This window comes from Epinephelus moara, chromosome 24 (genome assembly GCF_006386435.1).
Source record: "Epinephelus moara isolate mb chromosome 24, YSFRI_EMoa_1.0, whole genome shotgun sequence".
Lineage (NCBI taxonomy): Eukaryota > Metazoa > Chordata > Actinopteri > Perciformes > Serranidae > Epinephelus > Epinephelus moara.
In genome coordinates, this window is record NC_065529.1 from 23982728 (window position 1) to 23997958 (window position 15231).

Consider the following 15231-nt stretch of genomic DNA (forward strand, 5'->3'; position numbering starts at 1 on the left):
ATTCATTTAAGTTACAAAATATGGCTTTGGCTGGTATTATTAACACTGTGGTAACCTTGAGTGCATGGCTTGCATTGTCCATCCACGCTGCAGTGGCCCTGCAAAGTGAAGCTTCTTTGGAAAATAACAGACAGCATGGCTTTTCCTATCTTTGACAATCATCAGATTAAAGGGAAGGTTTGGATGTAGACAAAATAGAGGCTTAAACTGATCCTCACTGGTGAAAAAAGACTAACTGATGCCATTCTTTTGTAATGACATGCTTCCTCTTTTTTCTTAAGCAAACCAAGGGCAGTGGAAGTCACCTGCTATCAGCCAGCGAAGGTCATGGCTGTAGCACCTGTTAGCACCTCGTCTATCTACACCACAGTACCAGGGACAGCTGTGTGTGCATTTGCTTTTGTGTGTGTGTGACTGTGTGTGTGTGTGTGTGTGTGTGTGTGTGTGTTGTGAGGCACGCTGAGAGATTTATTCCACCCACGCACCCCTACCTCTCAGCAGCTGTGTGTAGGCTATGATCCTGAGCTGGCCGGCACCAGGACAGAGACAGGAAAGAACACCTCTTACCCCAATGAGTTCACTACATATTTGGTCTTTGGAATGGGCACAATAGCAACAAAGGGGCTGATATCGAGTGAGTGTCGGCGTTGCTCAGTTCAGATTTGGTCCAGCCTCAATCTAGATTGGGAGAAAAAAAAAATCTGCTTCTCAGATGTTTTTTTTTTCACAGAGCAGAGAAGCTAAACGGCTTGTAAAGTCAGATCCATAATGAGGCTTGATTCCCTCCAGGTCTCTTAAAGTAGGCCATTTCATGCTCTTTGTGGCCTTACAGGTCATCAACAGGCCAGCTGGGCTTGTATAGACCCCCTCTCCAGGGCGTGTAGCCCCTCTGCTGCCCTGAGCTCGGACTGGGTACCCACTGTCTCTCTCTCTGAGGTGTCTCACACCGTGGAGGAACAGCAACCGGAGGAGCTGTGTTTCTGCAGCAGCGACATGCGGCTGAAGGTGCGAGAGCAGACGCCACACTGGTACTTCTTCACCTCAGCGTGGGTCTGCAGATGAGCCCGCAGGTTGGAGCGGTCAGCGAAGGCCCTGTTGCAGTGGGGGCAGGAGAATGGGCGCTCACCTGGACACAGAGAGGGGGAAACACACGTCATATGACTTAACTGGAACTCCTTAACAACAGTCCTCCTACAGTGACAACATCTCTGAGTTCACAAGAAGGCTCCATTAACACCTTACAAACACACACACATTCTGAAGATAATGAAGAAGCACACGGTAGGCTGGTGGGGTCAGAGCCTGACTGAATTAGCTTGATTCAATCAGAGCCAAATAAGATTAGCACACTAACAAGTTGCTGCAGGTACAAAGTGCTCAGTGATAGCAGAGAGCCTGCAGGCATTCTTTAAACCCTTTGTCTCTCCTGTGTCCCCAATCTGCTGTCTTCCCCAGCAGCCGTGATAAGATAATTAGCCGACGAGTCATTGTTGCTGGGACATTAAACACAATGAGGAATCGATGAGCGCAGGGTCTACAGAGGGCTTCCCCATGTGATGATGTCTGCTCAAGTGTTGAGCTCATCAAACTGATTGTCATGGATATCCTGCTCTCTCACCTCACAGCCCAAATGATGACTGAGTGACTCACACTGACAGCAACTCAAATGTAGATTTTACAGCAACACCTACGCAGATTTCTCCACTCATGAATCAACAATAACATGGAAATTTAGCAGGTGAGAAAGGATGTGTAATGCTGTCAACACGGGTCTCACCTGTGTGTGTGCGAATATGGCCACGCAGCAGCCACGGCCTGGAGAAAGCCTTTCCACAGGTGGTGCACACACAGGGCAGGGTGTGTGAGCGGATGTGCATCTTCAGAGCCCCGAGGCTTGTGTACTCTTTGGGGCAGTGTTTGCAGAGAAACGCTGGTCTGGCTGCTGTGACAGGGGCCTCCCTCTCCTCCTCCTCCTCAGGGGGACTGAGATGGGGCATAACGCCGGTGCATTTCATCCGCTGGCGAGGGGCATACGTGTGTACAGGTTCGGGGCTGGGGGGGTCTGAGGTGCGGCCTTCATCCTCCTCTCCACAACTGCTGGCACTGCTGCTGAGGCTGGATGGAGAGCTGAGGTCCAGGGGACCCGGGGTGGCAGAGGGCTCTGTTTGAGAGGTGGGCAGGTAGAGGGCAGGCAGGACACTCAGGTCCCACACCAGGCCTGTTGTGAAGCAGGTGGCAGTGGAGGTGTTGTCCCCTGATGAGAGCTCAGCAAGAGGAAACCTCTCCAGTGAAGTGTCTGAGACAGAAGGGAGAGAATGAATCAAACACACAGTCAGTATCAGACAGCACGGAAAAAGTTCAATATGTATTTGAATTAAAGAATAGACAACAAATTCACAATTTAAAATTGGTCTTATAAAGTTTACCAACTACACTTATACTGTCAATACTCATAAAAGCAATAAAGTCATGTTTTTCAGCATTTACTGAGCATAAAGCTGGAGCCATGGGAAGGTTTCATGGGCCGTTTCCTCCCACGTATTCACAAGGGCTTGTAACATGAATGGAGCTCTGTCTGGTCGCAGAAAGGGGGGAAAGTGCATCTAACGGGCCCCGACATGAACGGGGAGTAGCCGGGTTTGTAGTTGAACCAGACACATAAACAGAACACAGTGTTTTCCCCGAAATGTACATTTTACTAAAAAGTCGCCAAGGCACTTGAGAATTCAGGTGCTTTAGTAAGTTTGCGCACTTCTGTAAACACTTTAATAATTCACAGAACAACTAGAAATATCCTCAACTCACCATTTTGACATTCCAGTTCACTGTAGTTTGGCTTTTGTTTCGCGAAGTACTTTTTGACCAAGAAGGATCGAGGCATTGTCCTTGTGAGCGTTGAATAACTGTGCGTAAAAGTATCCTGTGGTCACGACGCACAGTTTACACAAGAATGGAAAAAGAGTAAATCAAATCGTGGTCCTCGGATCCGCAGGGAACAGAGAAATACCTCCCTATTGGTCCACAAGTTAGAGTGGACTTGAGCAGACAAGTGTGTGTGCAGCTTTCATGCAGAATGACTAAATACTTGCCTCTGTGCTGAAATACTCTGACACGGGCGGTAGGGGTGTGCTCGCCCCGAGGGCCCTCCCCACCTCCCGTATCACTGCTCCACAGTGCGCAGGATGAAGCCTTCACACACTTTACGACAACAAGAACACGAGCCTCGCAGCGTTTACACACACAGGAATCACACTGGTGTTTGACCTGCAGACGAGAAAAGGTGAAGGAACAGTGGCGAATTAATATAATTACTATATGTAAATCAGTGTCATCAATTATGATCACGCACTGTAGCAGATGTGTAAATACCTGGAGAATACTAATGTAAGCACGTCCTGCGGTTTCTATTGTTACTGAAAAACATTATCAAAAACACAGTCACATTCAAACCTAGTCAAACACATGATTCATCTACAGTCTCCAGCTCACCTCGTCTGTATGTCTGTGGATCAGAGGTCATTGTTCTCACACACTTAGTCACCACCAGTGTTTCCATTATTTGGGGAATTTGGAAGGAAACAGGGTATGAACATAAAAACATCATGAATGTGCACAACATTTTAACTAAATTGTAAATCGTATCACAATCAAGTTAAGATGACTGCAAGAAACAGTTTTGATCAATGGGCTTGTTGTCAGACTGGCCCGTGTTGTTAGATGATTACTGTGTTGATTTGGTGGCGTCAAAGTGTCATCAGACCCGCCACACTTTTTTTATTGATAAAGCTACACCTTGGTACACATGCTGCCTCGGTCTTATGACAACTTCAGCAGAGTAACTGCACCATCTTGTGGAGGAAAAGGAGTAAAGACATATCACCAGTTCATGCCAGTGGACACTGGGTGGCGCTATTGAAGAGGTTCACAATCAACAAGAGCATTGATACACTTAATCTTAAAAGGGAACTACGCCCAGTTTCCATTTCATACATGACCTTTCTATGGTCTAACATAACCCAAAAATGTAAGTGAACATGAACAGCTCACTCCCAAATCCAAAAGCTGGGGTGCTAAAAGTCAAACTTGTGATAGAGTATAAAGTCTGGAGCTGCACCATAGACAATGAATGGTGAAAGATGTTCTAAATGACACTGAGAGCAGCCAGAGAAATGCTCTTTTCTGTTTCAGAACTGAGAACACCACAATAGAATAAAGCTCATTTGTGTATTAAAACAAGGAGGAAGAGTCTATGAAGGAGCTCCAGATTTTACACTCTATGACATCACAAGTTTTAAACTTACTTTTCTGGTTTCTAGCTTTGAGAGAGAGTAGCTCATATTCACAAATATAGACCGAAATTTCCTCGGCCATGGAAATAACATATTGGAATTCCCAGTTTAGATGGTGTTCCACTTTAAATAAGAGGTATCAAAAGTGAAATGACAGATTTAAACTGTCACATTGACCTTCTTCTCCTCTAATTCTTCAAACAGTGGTAAAAATCGATAGGCCATTTTCATTTACCTTCATTAAGACGTTCAGGTCTGTAGAGGATTAGAAGGATTGAGTATATTACAGCAACAATAGAATGATTAGAAACAGGATACTATAGCAGATGAAGCGACAATATTACATGACAGTATAGAATATATACTAACCACTGTGCTCTCTAGGTATCCTGGAGGCTGTATCATAGATTTAGCAGTGTGCATAATGGGAAAAAAGTCATCCTTCATGCAACTTTTTGAGTGATGCTTCAGGTCAGTGGCCATTTGTACAACTTACAGCATCGGACTGGTGGCAGACCTTAGGGTAATGTTCTTTCTTTAGCAAAAATGTTGGAATCCAAATTAAACTGACAGCCTTTAATTTTCAGTAAAACAATACAAATCAAAAAAGATAAATCAAAATGTCCTAAAATGAAACCTACCATTAGTGTAGCTGCAACTAATGATTACTTTAACTACAAATTAATCTGCCTAATTAACTGTTTTGTTAGCAAAATGTCAGATAATAGTTAGAAATGTCCTGTGTAATTTCCCAGAGCACAAGGTGACATCTCTAAATGGCAGGTTTTTTCTAACCAAGAGTCCAAGAATCCATGGCAGTGCAGTTTATTATCATGTACGACAAAGAAACGCATCAAGTTGTCACATTTAAGAGGTGCTAAACAGGCAAAAGTTGGCTTTTTGTCTCGCTTAAAAAAAGACTGAAATTATTACTTCATTATCAAAATGGTTGCCAGTAATAATAATTATTATTCTGCACATTAGATTAGTGCAATGGGGGTTGCACTGTGGCTCAGTGATAATCACAATTGCTTTACAACCAAAAGGGGAAGTTTTATTAAATGTCATGCCAGATCTTCTTGCCTTTGTGTCTGAATGATTTCTCCAGGTACTGAAGTTTGCTCTATAGCCCAAAGACACGAAGGCTACTCTCTCTGCATTACCCACAAATTTAAAAGTGAAAATGCATACAAAGTTCAAAAAGTCTTCGCACTGACTTTTTGCTTTGATGCTTTATTTGTCCACATTTGCTGTCAGATGAAAACAGGGTTATACTGAATTTAGATTTTTGAATTGACATGCCATCGTGTGGCTCTTTACCGAGATCATTATGAGACACTTTCACAGAGCATCACTTATATTTACCTTATACAGGTGCATGAGTTAAAGTTGCACTCACAGTAGGCCTAATATAATGTTTCAGTGCACCAAGTGAAGGTTAAGAAGTTGTTCTCCACCTTTGAGTCTGATCAAACCTCTGGGGGGAGACAAAGAGTCACCAATGTTAAGTTCTCAAGGTGTAGATACAGCACCATAAGAAACTTATAAATAGTGGTTGAATGGAGATATACGTGCTCCATAGATTAATGCACGTGTCATTAGACTGTTTCCACCCACTTAAATTTTCAGTACATAGTAATCATCCCATAGATGTGTAGAGAGGACCTTCCAATGCATAGAAAAGGCATCCCAGTGTCTACTTCCGTCATCGCTATGACCGTTTTATGAGGTCAAAAAGACAGATATTAAGGTATACTCTTATGTGGATATCGCTGCTGTAGATATTTACAAATGCAGCAGTTTGGACAGCTGGACAGATGTGTAGAGACCCAAAGGATTTGAGTGATTAGCTGTGATGAAGCGCTGTTTGAGGTTTAAGACAGTCAAATCAATGCGCAGGCGCAGTGAACGGTCTCTGATTGGTGGTTTGGTCTTGGGGGGCGGGTCCTGTGTCGTCTGTGATCGGTTGAATATTTGAAATGCAGAACAACAGTGCTGTTTGGTTGTACTGCTACAGACTCTCATACACCAAAACATTAAAGGTACCTGTGAATATTAACAAACCGACACTCAACAATGGTCTGCGACAGAGACTGAGAAACACTAACCGCAGGTAAGGACACCACACATCTACTTTTATTTAAGGGAATGTATGATTGTGTACATCAGACAATACAAAGGCAACCAATAACATAGGTGTCGACAGAAGAGACACATTTAGTTTTATTATTATTAGCCCTTAAATGAATTTGATGGAGGCTGCAGGCTGTCATTGAATATCTCTGTTGAGTTTGGTTGCAGCCGTGGAAGGTCACATATTACTGCAAACCACTGAGGACTCTGCATGACCCAAATACCCGAAACAATGTTTAAAATACATTTAAACTGAATTCAGTGAGTGAGACATGTTTAATTCTGCAGACTCGATCTCTGTGGCTGCAGTAGTGTGTTTCACTCCCGTTATGTCTGTGATGTTTACCTTAGTGCATGACAGCGAGTACAAACACAATGCAATAGCAATAAATAACATTACAGTTAGTGTGCACTGCAGAAAATAATTCACTGGCAGTTATTAGTTAAGTTCATTGGCTCAGCATGGAGACACGACAGCCCAATGAAGGGTGCAGACTCAGGCTTTGCACCCACTGACAAGATCCTTGATAAAAAGGAGCCCCTCCCCCATTTATTTGGAGACAGATGGACCCTAACAATGCATTTCTAGGGGAGTGGGCATCATTATTCAAACCAGTGTATCAAAAGACATTTCATTGGACATCCCAGTCAGCTGACCCAGATTGCTTGAATTTTGAAAAATAATAATGAGGGAGGGGTCTCTTGGCATGGCATCAGTCCCAAACAGTCAAAGATGCGGTGATGCTGTGTGAGCATGTGATGACTCTTTGAGGCAGTATTTTTGTTGTCTCTTTCAGATAAAGACTCACAACACCTCAGCCTCCTGCCGAACAAAGAAGGGAACGAGAGCAAAGACAAACACCTCAAAGGAAGACAAAGAGAAACCAGTAATGTTCCAAACAATTACCCGTCTGCTTTTTGGGGGAGAGGAGGAGACCCCTGAAGATGTTAAGTCTGGGGAGGCGGTGGAGGAAGGGTGGTTAGTTGTGACTCATCAAGGTCAGTCATGGAGCATGTTTTGGAATATCTGTGATATAACAATAGATGTGTACAGCAATATGCAGTGTGACAAACTTAAAAAGGCATATTTTGTAGATCATTATGGTGTTTTTGTCCTTGCAACGTTCAACTGATACTGCTGTCCATGTTGATGAGTGGAGACAGAGCAGTAGTCACAATAATAAGGATTTATTGCTATAAGTAATAATGATAATCATTAGGGTTGGATATCTGTTCGTAGTAACGTAACGTAGTACCAAGTGATATCCAGATCGAGAATTTTTTTTTGCTATTTGTATGGTTTTGCTCACAGCCAATCGCCATTAGCGTTCTTTGATTTCATGGGACAGGTGATCAGCCCACGACCTCAGTAGCTACAACCTTTCCCATACAGTGTGTGGTGTGGTAGAGTCAGGCGTGGTGTATTGGACGGAGTTGTTTGAACAGTTATTTAATACATATTTTAATGATCTGAACATTTTTAAAATGTAATAGTGATATTTAGATGGGGAGGAGTGTTGGTGGCATTTTACGCAACTGAATGCCTCTGGTCACATTGGTATCAAATGAAGTAGAAAAACAAAAAGGTATCACATGAAGGACCCTACTGGTATTGGAATCAATTTAAGGGTACAGGTACTGATACTAGTAAGTAATCATATTGGTGTACATGGTGATGCCAAACCTGATGTCATTTTAGACTGGCAGACCTGCCTTTAAGTTGATGAAGTCAAACCATCAAACAAACATGAAGAACAGAATCTTATAAATATACTTTTTAAAATTCTGTGTATGTCATATGTAATCTCTTTAATTTACCTGTTATTTGTTTAGCTAGAGAACCGTGTACCCTGATATCATAAGAGTGTTTTTTTTTTTGTCCACAGCAGGACAATGTACTCACTGTATATTGGATTATTGCCTGATTATATGACAAACTTTATCCTGTCTCCACAGAGGCAGATTCAGCAGAGAGCCAGGGAGCAGAGCTGACTGACAACCAGCCATCAAACACTGTTCCTCATGGAGACAAAGTTGCAAACATGGAAACCAACATCAGGTAAGAGAGCACGAGGAATCCTTTCAAGTAATCAGTACCATGAGGTGGCCTGGTAGCTCATAGGGTAGACGGTAGAGAATGTTCCCCACAGCGGCACAGGTATGAGTCTGACCCAGGGCCCTTTGTTGCAGGTCCTTCCTTGTAACTCCCCTTTCATATCTCTCTGTCACTGTCAATAAGGCATGAAATATATATATATATATATATGTATGTAAAGGGAGAAATCATTACCATATTAAATTTGAGGGGGGAAAACTGTATACCAACTATCAACAGAGTCCATTTCCCTGCAGATAATGCACAACTTTATTCCAGTTCCTTTTAATTTCATATTGCTCATTTTGATAAACACTGACTCAGGTTGTCAGATTCATATACTTGCTTGTGTTTCTCTCCAGTGTGTCGGATCCAGAGCCCACAGGTGAAAGCAGCAGCAGCAGCAGTCGAGCTGTTACAGGCTCTGTTTTTCAGCGTAAAGCTCTGGCAGAAATGACACAGTTAACCTGCATCCAGAGGGCGAAGGCCTGGGCAGACCCTCACCGCATGTCTCGTAACACCATTCAACGCCAGAACCGTGTTCGCCAAGGAGTCCAACATCACTCCTTCCACCTCCAACAGCCAGGACATCGTAACCTCAGCCACTGAGGCTGTGATTGAACCAGGAAATATTTACACACCACACATCGCACTTAATAAACACATACTCTAATGTACACATGCACACACATTTTAGTCTTTTGCAGATTTAATCTATACATGTAATCTTGATGTAACTCATCACTACAACTCTACAACAGGCAGCTACATTATAACTTGTATGAACTGAACATATGAATTAGGAATGAAGATGATCACCTCATGAGATGAAATGTTTTCTTGTTTGTGTGCATGTGGATTTACACGTTGATGACTGCAGCCTATGCAAAATGTATCCTCAAACATTTTAGACAAAGTGCTGTAATTTGTGTATCAACATGCATTTTTTTTACCTGTATGTAACTGGGTTAAAAACCTTTTTATACGACAATAAAAAAAAAAATTATGACTTTGCAGCTTGTGCTTTATTTTTTAGTGAAATTATAATGTCCAAATGACATTGAACTGCTCACAACCTGACACATGCAAATGCTGAGATCTCATTAGTTTGGAGGTATTTGCACCTGCTGGGTTTGATTACATGCTCAGTTAAGGGAGGGGTGCAGTTCGTGGACTTTTACGATAAGGAAGCATGTGAAGAACTGTGTTCTTGAATTAACTTAGCCTGTGAGTGAGCACAGTGAGAATGGATGTTTCTCCTGGAACAAAACTTAACAAGCAGTTCCCACCTGGTTACAATAGTTTTGCTGGTTCTCTTCAGTTGGCTGATGACTCATCACCAAGCGACTTCACCTGTGACCTGAATAAAAACCACGGTGAGAGGACACAAATAGAATATAAATGGTTTATAATCTTAGGTTTTATCACACAAGATGCCATTGTATCTCTCTCCCACTGATTCACACATGCCATGATGCTAATTTGCACCACTGTGTAAATCACAGGATAAAATGTCAAGGGAGAAAACAGGCAGGATCTCTGGGGTTTGAGAACCTGAACCATGTTCTTAAAAAAGAAATCTGAATTAGAACGGTCAGGATTTGGATAGATCCAGGATCAGCTAATCCATCTTAATTTTGTGCTGGTTTTAAAAGCAACATTGCAACGTTGGATTGGCTGATCCTGAACCAGATAAAAAACTTTATAAGATAATTAAATCCTGATAACCAGTGCTTTAAATGGGACTATATATCATAGTTCATCATTCCATTGGGAAAAAAGGTTTAAATTTTGTTTCCTTGTTCTTACCACAGACCTGAGCCATCACCCAAAGGATGTTCCTCTGAACCAGCTGCCCTCTGGTAGCCCACATTTATTAGACCAAAGCCTGTCCGAGCTTGAAGACACAGTCAAGGACTGCTTCAGTCAGGGCTCACCCATGTGTGTCTATGCCCTATCTGTCTCCTTTACCATTGTAGTGACCATTTCTTTGATCCTGGATATTTATCTTGGGGAGAGATTGGTATGTCATGCCATATAACATATGCAAGTTTTACCACAAGTGCATTATGTATCCTCATTACAGTTACTTCTCAGGTGTTAGTAAAGGGTGTGGTGGTGTCGGATCATGAGCGCTGCACTGCACTCGGCCAGAGAGTCCTCCTTGATGGTGGATCCAGTGTGGATGCAGCCGTCACTGCTGCCCTGTGTTTGGGTGTTGTGCATCCACACGTGTCAGGTGTTGGTGGGTATGTGACTGACCTCTTGTTGATATGCTGAGTGTAAAATACACATAGACATGTCTGATCACAAATGTAATGTTTCCTGATTGTCTTTCTGTAGAGGTGGGGTGATGCTGGTACATGACAGCCGTAAGAATGAAACCAGGGTGATTAATTTTCAGGGAACTGCACCCAAAACACTTAAAGAGGAGATGCTGCAAAATGTTTCGGAACTAAAGGTAATGTAAAGACATGGAGGGGGCTACCATTAATCATTTTATTATTCAGTGAACATAATTTTACTTCATCCATTCAGGCAGGTTTGCAAGTGGGAGTGCCAGGTATGCTCCGAGGGTTACACCGTGCTCACAGCCTGTATGGGAGGTAAAAGAGTTTAACTAAACTGAAACATATCTTGGTTCAGTCTTACCCTTAAGTCAATTATGTCTTACCACAAAATCTCTGCAGTCTGTCATGGGAGGATGTGGTAACCAGAGCTGCTGCTGTTGCCAAGGAAGGTTTTAATGTGTCTTTAAGTCTTGGTGAGTCAAACTGTCTGTCTTTAAATTGTCCCACTTGAAGGAATACTTCACCCCCGCAAATGACTATTTGTAGGTCAATTGCTCACTTACTTACTTACCCTGTGTTTTGTTGAATTCAGGAAGAAAGCTTTGTTTTTCTCACATGCCTCCACAGTAAACTCAGAATCCAACAAAGGTGAGCATTCTTCATGAACTGAATTAAAGGGAGGCAAACTCTCACACAATTTGTGCAGTATAATCCAAATGTCGTTTGCTCAGTGGACTACTTTTCAAACACATGCATCTCGTGCATGGAGAAGAAGTGCGCCTGCACTGTTCTGCAGAAGTGTTAAGCAAAAAAATGCATGTGTTTGGAAAGTATGACTGGATAAATGTGAGATTGATTACACTGAAAAAGCTACATGAGAATTTGTAAACAGGTGTTTTTGATAAAGTTTTGCTGTTAAATGCAAACCCCTCTCTTTTTGGATTCCTCGTTCACCATGGAGGCATGCAAGAAAAACAATTTTTTCACACGGGGTGAGTAATTGACATATTGGTGACGTATTCCTTTAACCACTTATTCAAAATATAACATGATGATGTCACCTCAGGAGAACATACCAGGGTGTGACTCTTTTGTCTACTTCTACAGCTGAGTCTATATCAAAGATAAAAGGTGAGCAGCTGCCGCAACGTTTCAGGGACATTTTCCTCCCAGGGGGCCAAGCTCTGCTCCCTGGTTCATTTCTGAGGATGTCCGGTCTGGCTGAAGTCCTCGAGGCTGGTCTGTCAAACTTCTACGATGGGAAGGTCTCACAAGAGATAGAGGATGAGGTGAATGACACCCACACATCAAATAGGCCTGGTTTGGGCAAAATTATATAATCTGAAATTACTGAAGTGTCAGTGTTATAATAGCTTCTGCTGTGTTGACATGAAAAGGTCCTAGCTTATGGAGGGGTCCTGAGCAGAGAGGACATTAGAAACTACAGTGTGCAAGTGGAGCAGCCAGTAGAAGGCCTGTACAATGGTAAAGAATTACTTCAGCAATAGGCTGCGTAAATGTGTATGTGTCCTTGATACCTTCATCTGTATTGTGTTCCTTTTGTCTTAGAATTTATTATTCAGGTCCCTCCTCCCCCATCCGTCGGTGCAGCGTTGATATCAGCACTCAACCTTTTGGAAGGCCTCCACCTCAATGAGAGTAGTAACGCAGAAAATAAATCACACCACTGGATTGCTGAGGTGCTGGATTGCAAAGCTTAAATATCACATGGTCTTGCTAAAATGGTTGGTCTCCTACAGAAGAATGATTTATTTTTTTCCTTTTAAGGCTCTGAAAGGAGCTTTGGATGTGGCCAGTGGTTTGGGTGACCCTAAATATAACTCTTCAGTGACCAAGCTGCTCTCCAACATGCTGAGGTAAACCACATTGAAGGACCACAATTTTAATTCAGCCGGCAAATATTATTGATTTATCAGACTGTTTTCTTGCTTAATGATGAACTGTTTTGTCTGAAATGTTAAAGTAGAAAAAATTGTCATTATACCTTGAGTCCCAAAAGAGTCTCAAATCCAGCAATGTTCACTTCACTATTATATATAGTACATGAAAAGCATCAAATTCTCACTCTGGAGGCAGAGAATAGTTGGCATTTTTTCCTTGAAAAATGACTTAAATTATTAATTGACTATCAAAATTAGTTTTCTGATCAATTATTTGATCAACCAACTATTTGTCTCAGCTCTAGTTCAGCCAAAGGTAATACATTCTATTATATCATATTCAGGTGTCCCTTCCTTTGTGACATAAATGACTGCAAACTCTTATCAGTACATCAGGCATTTCAGTCAACTTCCTGTTCATTCCCTCTCTGCTCTGCTAAAGCAAGAGTCGAGCTGAAATCCTTCGCCAGAGGATCAGCTACTCCCATATGTCTCCACCTGGGTACTACTCCACTGTCCACTCCCCACAGACGGAGCTGGAGACCGGACAGGTGGCAGTCATGGGACCAGATGGCCTCATGGTATCAGTTGCGAGGTACCTACAGTCTGAGATGAGCGATCACACCACGAGGATGCTATCTGTGGAATGTGCTACTGGTCACACTGACATTCTTCTATCTTATCTCTTGTCTTTATGATCTTGCAGTTCCTTGAGCATGCCATTTGGGAGCAGAATCATAACACGGTCAGGAGTTATTCTCAACAGCGTCATCCATGACTTCTCCTGGCCAAATAAAACCCGAGGGCAACTCTTAACCAACCAGGTGCATTAACATTAGAAATCTCACCCAATAAAGTCGGTCAGTTACAAAGTACTTGTTTTTAAATATGGCTCATTCTTCAGCCCAGTTGCCAGATGTAAATGTTGGTAATGTAGATTTCTGCAAACCACAAATATGTTACATGTGCATGTTTCATACAGAGCATATCAACCTTTCTAAAGTGACATAGTATACAGCAGACTACTGCTCAAGACCAGCAATAAAACCATCTGTTTTATAGCAATTCATTGCTATTTCCAGCAGCTTTTTAGGATATTATTTAGGGACCCTTTGCTGTTTTTCAGCAGGAATAGTGCCACAAAAAGCAATTGTTTTTTACCAAAACGTCGCTGTTCCCCACCGGGATAGTGGCACAAAAGGCAGTTGTTTTTTTCACAAAGACATTGCTGCTTTTTCAGCGGGGACTGGGCACCCAAACTGGGTATTTTAAGCCAAACCATGATTAATTCATAACTATAACCAAGTTTTTTTTTTGCACCTAAACCTGAACGTATACGAAACGTAAAGTTTTAACGTATCCACATGCAATGTAACCTATCCGTGGTCTGCAGAAACAGTGTAAACTTTTTTTTTTCCTTCTGAGAATTGTGTTGCACTGTGTGCTATTTGTTCCACAGAAGAACAGAGTGCATCCAGGAAAGAGGCCCCTATCATCTCTATTGCCCATAATAGTGGTGCCAGCATGGAATAGATGTGGGATCTACATGGCACTGAGCAGCTCAGGTGGACAACAGAGTTTGAGTGTGATCACCCAGGTTTGATCTCTTCACATTGTAAACGTTTGGATTCTGGTTCAGTGGAGGAAGTCAGGATATTTTATACTAAAGCATTTTCAGTGTAGTTTCTTTTTGTGTGCTTTAGATGTTGATCAATGCACTGTCCTTCCATAAAGACAAAAATGACAGCCTTTCCCTTAAAGGACTTCAACTTCTGCCAAACAGACTTCTTGTTGATTGTAAGTATGAAACAGCATTCAGAAGTTGACCTGATTAGTCATTTTGTCATTTGAGTAATTTCCCACTTTTAAAACTGTTCCTCATCAGCTGAGATTACAGAAGAGGATGTGCAGTCTGTGCATGGAAAGGGTCACGTAGTTCAGAGAGAGAAGACGAACTCTGTTGTCCAGGGGGTCTTGAGGAACGCAGACATCATTACACCCATAACACCTTAATTAACAGAGAGTCTCTTATAGTTTTATTGTTCTCATTAACTTTGTTTTTTCATGAATATCTTCCAAGAGCATATTATAAAATGAAAGAATAAGTTATGGTATTGTTGTATGATGTCAATTTACTGTTCTCCGGTGTTTGATATTCTTATGTAATGTTGATCACCAGCCAACAGTCCTCAAACTAGTACTTTCTACTAAAGAAGGCAAATATTTCTATTCATAGGGATTGTCTTGGAACTTTTTAATGAAATAAAGTCATCATACTTGAGCATCAAACAGATATTCTGTAATGGATTTTTAAATAACGGACAACAAAGGTTTTCATGCTGGTTGACAACACATGGCCACTATGCACGCTGAAGAAAATGATGGCGGTTACATAAAGCTGACATGCAGTCAAGATCCTGTCACACATGCATACCAACTGTGTCTCAGGCAAGGACATGTCACATGTGTTTTAAGTCTGCATGCAGACAAACACGTCACTCAAATTGTTACTCAACAGCAAC

General features: G+C 42.0%; 3 protein-coding genes across 3 annotated transcripts; 2 read left to right on the forward strand and 1 right to left on the reverse strand.

Moving 5' to 3' along the window:
* Positions 1-403: 403 nt before the first annotated feature.
* On the reverse strand, positions 404-3091 carry snai1a (snail family zinc finger 1a). The gene is made up of 3 exons (XM_050039027.1): positions 2806-3091; positions 1778-2296; positions 404-1126 (listed from the first exon to the last, which is right to left on the reverse strand). Exons 1-3 carry the CDS (start codon positions 2879-2881, stop codon positions 942-944), a joined length of 780 nt encoding a protein of 259 aa, XP_049894984.1. The 5' UTR covers positions 2882-3091; the 3' UTR covers positions 404-941.
* Positions 3092-6246: 3155 nt separating this feature from the next.
* Positions 6247-9524, forward strand: tp53inp2 (tumor protein p53 inducible nuclear protein 2). The gene is made up of 4 exons (XM_050038059.1): positions 6247-6402; positions 7220-7421; positions 8379-8481; positions 8880-9524. Exons 2-4 carry the CDS (start codon positions 7313-7315, stop codon positions 9124-9126), a joined length of 459 nt encoding a protein of 152 aa, XP_049894016.1. The 5' UTR covers positions 6247-6402; positions 7220-7312; the 3' UTR covers positions 9127-9524.
* Positions 9525-9763: 239 nt separating this feature from the next.
* LOC126386277 (glutathione hydrolase 7-like) lies at positions 9764-14966 on the forward strand. The gene is made up of 15 exons (XM_050038512.1): positions 9764-9893; positions 10332-10540; positions 10615-10766; positions 10861-10978; positions 11056-11123; positions 11208-11281; positions 11916-12097; positions 12206-12293; positions 12378-12508; positions 12597-12685; positions 13152-13304; positions 13416-13533; positions 14169-14306; positions 14413-14506; positions 14595-14966. The coding sequence occupies exons 1-15, from the start codon at positions 9764-9766 to the stop codon at positions 14720-14722; spliced, it is 1872 nt and encodes a 623-aa protein (XP_049894469.1). The 3' UTR covers positions 14723-14966.
* Positions 14967-15231: the final 265 nt, after the last annotated feature.